The sequence below is a fragment of the Aptenodytes forsteri genome, unplaced genomic scaffold (assembly GCF_000699145.1).
Source record: "Aptenodytes forsteri isolate BGI_AS27 unplaced genomic scaffold, ASM69914v1 Scaffold29, whole genome shotgun sequence".
NCBI classification, from domain to species: domain Eukaryota; kingdom Metazoa; phylum Chordata; class Aves; order Sphenisciformes; family Spheniscidae; genus Aptenodytes; species Aptenodytes forsteri.
Window position 1 is genome coordinate 1,290,665 of NW_008794520.1, and position 5,450 is coordinate 1,296,114.

Genomic DNA, 5,450 nt, shown 5'->3' on the forward strand with positions numbered 1-5,450 from the left:
GGGATGGAACACCTCTCCTGTGAAGAAAGGCTGAGAGCGGTGGGGTTGTTCAGCCTAGAGAAGAGAAGGCTTCGGGGAGACCTTCTTGCAGCCTATCAGTACTTAAAGGGGGCTTCTAAAAAAGATGTCAGCAAACTCTTTAGCAGGGCCTGTTGCGACAGGACAAGGGGCAATGGCTTTAAACTAAAGGGGGGTAGATTTAGACTAGATAGAAGGAAGAAATTTTTTATGCTGAGGGTGGTGAAGCACTGGCCCAGGTTGCCCAGAGAGGTGGTGGATGCCCCATCCCTGGAAACCTTCAAGGTCAGGTTGGACGGGGCTCTGAGCAACGTGATGTAGTTGAAGATGTCCCTGCCCACGGCAGGGGGGTTGGACTGGATGACCTTTAGAGGTCCCTTCCAACCCAAACTATTCTATGATTCTATGATTCTAAATGGCCACAAAGATGATAAAGGGATTGGAGCATCTGGCATACAAGGAGAAACTGAGAAAGCTGGGACTGTTCAGCCTGGAGAAGAGAAGGTTCAATGCATATCAATACCTGATGGGAGGGAATAAAGATGATGGAGTCTTCTGTGGAGTCTCCATCCTTGGAGACACTCAAAACTTGAATGGACAGGGTCCTGAGCAACCCACTCTAGCTGACCATGCTTGAGCAGGGGAGTTGGACTAGGCAATGTCCAGAGGTGCCTAGCAACCTCAACCATTCTGTGATTCTACGATTGCAACTGTTTTCTTCATTTCAGAGAGATTTAGGCAATATTTTAGATAAGCTGGGCCCTAGTGATGATGTATTTTGGAGACGAGGAACAAAATACTGACCTTAGCATAAATTTCTGTGGCAAACCAATGCATAATCCCTCTTACTGCACGGAAGAACTACAGCATTTTATACTAGGTGGCATTTCCTAAACACTGAAGATTTTTTGCCCATAAACGACACATAATCTAGCTGTAATCACCTCTATATAGCTCACTTCAGTTTAATTAAGCTAATCTCACACAATTAGCTGATCACCTTGGTGGATCACAGAGTCAATGATGTAGTCACAGATGGTAACAAATACACACGGCCGGGTATTATCTGCAAATCGCTAGCCTCTGAATCCAGCTGCCAATGTGGTTGCATTCCATTGCTAGAAAAGGACACAAAGAAATTGATTTTTGTGGGTTTCCAGCCGTTAAGGATCAAATAGGGTAGGCATGTAGCTGATCATCACTGTGGGATGCATCTCTTCAGGAAGGGCCCAGACTAGCACAGTAACCTGGACTCCTGCCACCCAGCTCATATGACACACCGGAATTTCACGATCAACCATGATAAACTCTGCAGAGAGGTCTAAAATAGTGAGATCAGACTTTTGCCCTCTATGTGTATAAAAGAGGAGATCATTCATTAGAACAATTAAAATGGTTTCAGTTCCTTACCCTGGCACAATCCAGATTATTCCAGCTCTAGAATATTGGATTCCCTTTAATGAACTAATAAGGGCAATGGTGACAGCCTAACACTTTGAGATATTAAACTGCTTCTCAGAAACACCTGAGCAGTTGTAAGTTCCAGAAAATCCACAAGAATTATGCAAAATCTACAAGGTCTTCTATGAAATACAATTCAACCCATCTCTACTTTCTCATCCTGGCTGCAGATCTGCACTGGATTTGATTTGGAACACATTCAGGTAAACGTCCACCTGCATTTACAGTTGATACACTGAATAGCTTCAGCTGAAAAATATGGGGTAAATGAGAAATTTCCTAAAAAACTCACAAATGTGATTTGAATCCAGCTGTATTCCACATGCTACACGAAGTGTTGATGATGCCAGTTATAACTGAGACAATACCTCCATATGACACAAGGGAGACGTTATTTGAAAGCAGTATTAAACAAAAACCCTACAAAACTGTGATTATAATAGCCTAGCTTGCTTTTTACAAACACAGGTATCTTACTCTCCTTGTCTTAAACTCAAAGCCATACTTTAAATTCCGTCACAGATTCAGTGATATTCTATGATACTCTATGGAGATATGATTTGCACCAGCAATTTCTAACCCCCGTAAACATTAACATGTTCTATAAATCAAGTCATCTATTCTCTACGTGATATATCTGGATATATCTGTATCTACACCATTTACATCAGTTCAGGTGTGGGTAACTTTTCTCTGCTGAAGTCCAGATTTCAGAATTATATGTCTCAATTAAATTGGAAAATTTATTATTTCTGCAGATACCTTTGTATCCATCCCTTGTATACATATACAGATTTTTTCCTACCTAAGTCAGACACATTGGAAAAAACCTGATATCTATCCGATACTTGATTTTAAACCAAGTCCCTACCCAGAACTTATTACTGTCTGACAGATAAATTTGATCTAGCAGGGCAAACTATAATCTGTTAAAAATTAAAAGACAACTCTGAAAGCTTTTCCAGTTTGTGGCTGCAAGCAATAAAAGCTCTAGTTTTCTAGTTCAAAAGTTTTAGCTTAATGGTGCAGATGTTCATAAATTACATCAGTGGTGGTTTTTTTCATGTCCAACCTAAGACATCAAAAAAGCATTTTTTCAGAGATTCTGCTTTCTGGAAATAAAACCTGTCTGCATTAATTCAGCTCTGTACCACAACTCTAGTATCCGAAAATGACTACACATTTTTGTTTCATGATCTTTTCTTTCTATATGGGATTTTGATAGCTTTTGTATAAATTATCACCATCTACGTGAAATGATACAACTGAAATCAATGACTACTTTTGTGTTACACTGTTAGTCAACACAAGTTAGTTAACGGTAAGTAGGAGCAAAGATTTTGAATTTGGCGTTAATGATGAATTGACTCTGGGAGATACTGACATTGGCAGCCCATTAAAACCATTCATCTTCAGAGATAAACTCAGAGTTTCTAATATGGACTTATTCAGCTCTATAAAGGCTTTGATAACCCAATACACGATTCCCTACAAACGTTCCTGCAAGATCATGTGTAGAGAATTTGAGACATTTTGACAACAACTCAATAACCATTTGAAAAATCCTATTGTTAGTAACGATTGCCTGATAAGTCAAGCAATTAGGAATGAATCTATTGGACAGAAAAGAGACATGTATCAGGGAGAATTCATATGATGTCTAAGAACTGCCAAACTTCAGAGAAAAACTATTAACATGAGTTAGTGGTTTAAACTATTGTCTAGACCTGTCACAATAAAATTATCATTATTGCTTTCTGAGCCTTCTTTTTTGTGACTTTCCACAATTGCAACTTGAAGAAAAAACAAAGACAAAAAGAAAGAAGCTCATAAAACATGTTTTGAAATTTCCAGAGAAGCACACTTCTTTGCTAACTCTAACCAACATCGTTTACAAAATATTGGGACAAAGCAATGTTGGAGCACATGATACTTTGCCACCTAATGAAATCTGTAATTTCTGAATTCCTGTACATAATGCCATGACATCTGTTTACACAGATGCAAGATCATAATTTATCTGCAAATGCAACAAAGTTTTCCTTGTGCGCCACGCTGATAATAGCCAATTGACCTAGTCAATATATTCTGCTCAGCGGGATCTAATATACCTTCTCAGGACAGTTTATCAGTTTGGGCCTCGTGCCACACTAATGCAATTTCATGAAGACTTGCCAAGTCAGCTGGGACCCAACATGGACACTGAGGTGAGTTCTTTATTTAGGATTTTACCTGACCAGGGTTTCCAGGTCCTGATTCTTGGCAGAGCTGCGAGTGTGATGACGGGGGTGAAAGCAAAATAGTGATGATCCTGGCAGTACCGGTTAAGATAGGAACATGTGGACCATGCCACGCCCGAAGGACATAATTTTCTCCTCCCTCAGTGGAAGTATTAGTGTCAGCTCCCTCCTGCCCAGATTTTTAATTCACTCTCTCTGCACAATGACCATATTCCAGAAAGGAGCAATGCCCGGGCTAAATCTGGATCCAAACAGTAAACCTAGTCACATACGTATAAATCAGTACAGGCTAGGAAGAGCAAACCCGTATCTACTCAAAAATACATTCTGCAGACACAATATAAGGTAGCCAGGAAGAAAATATGTCCAGAACCTAAATTACACTGGGTTGCGATAAGGAACTTTTACCTGCTTAAAATTCAGCCTTGACCTGACTTCCCCTGGAGTTTTGTACTCAAATCCTTTCTTGCTGAGGATGGTCAGTTTATTTTCAAAACGCAGCTGATGGAGATAGCAGTTATCCTTTCAACATGATAAACCAGTGGCCAGACCTGTTATCCAGTCTGTCAAAGTCTGGACAAGATCACGCCATTCGTATTTTGAAGTTCTGGCAAAAAAAATTAATTATCATCCTGGTGATCCATATGACCTCTGCAAGACAGCAATTACAGATGGTGAAAAATGACTTTTGTTTCATCTCTAACATCAGTAGCTTTTGAAAAAAACGTTATATGCACTTTGAAATTAATATCGTAATTGTTTTGCAGTTTAATCTGCATTACAGCAAGGTATTGCAGGCTGAACCTTACACAGTTTGTAATCATTCAGATTTCTACAAACACGGTGGTGACTGGTTTAAGACAGCAAAGCAATCTGCTGCACATTCCTGCACTGTTTGTGCCATCTGCTGGTCAAGAGGACCTGAAGGGTGCTGCATTTCAGCCTGCAGGAATCGCTCCTTGGAAGAGTATGTAGAGCCAAAAAGCGGGAGAACACTAAAAGGAAATGTCATGCTGCCTGTCACTGGAATCGAGGAGCAGCTGGGAGCTCCAGCTGGCCAGCTGGAAAGCCCTACCTAATAGAGCTCCAAGAAACCGTGCCCTGGGAAGGACGGGCTCCCAGATTTGGCCCACTTGCTAGCACTGCCAGGCTGGTGAAAACCCAGGGGATTTCCATGTTCTTTGCACCCATCAGGAGGAAGAGACAGCGGACCAGGTGGCTACCGAAGATGCAGGACTTCACCGAAGGCACAGCTGTGTCCTTCATCCCCAGGGTCGGTGCTGGGGATTCTGCAAGCCTGAAAGTTTCACCAGCTGTAGTGCTGGAAGTCGGCGTGAAAGTTTGCACCGCTGCGCGCTGCGTTCCCTGGGGATGCCGCTGGAGCTAACAGCCGGTGGGGATCACCACTGTCAGCTACTGCCTGCGGCTTGGCAGCACTGGGGGGCACACAGCGGTGCCTCCGGCCCCTCCGGCCTGCACACGAGAGGACACACAGGGTGTCCCCAAAACCAACCTCTCCCAGAGGTGCTAAATTTGGAACCGCAGAGGTGGATGCCCGGGAGCGCTTCTCTCTCCCGTTGGATTTAAACGCCTGTAACCATGAGGACAAACGGGTACTGTGGGGCAGGGGGTGTCTGGGGCAGAGGTGGCGACTCCCTTCCCGGGGGTAAAACGGGGCGTTTTCCGCCGTCGCTCGCTGAGCTACAGGGGACGGGCAGGGGGGACAGCGCC

At 42.8% G+C, this 5,450-nt stretch overlaps 1 protein-coding gene across 1 annotated transcript in view; it reads left to right on the forward strand.

The window, feature by feature from the left end:
* The first annotated feature begins 3,674 nt into the window (after positions 1 to 3,674).
* The window catches only part of DDX18 (DEAD-box helicase 18), a 13,263-nt gene continuing 11,487 nt past the window's right edge, over positions 3,675 to 5,450 (forward strand). Inside the window, exons 1-2 of the mRNA XM_009291000.2 lie at positions 3,675 to 3,686; positions 4,914 to 5,112. Coding sequence (XP_009289275.1) covers positions 3,675 to 3,686; positions 4,914 to 5,112 — 211 coding nt within the window. The remainder of the gene's footprint in view (positions 3,687 to 4,913; positions 5,113 to 5,450) is intronic.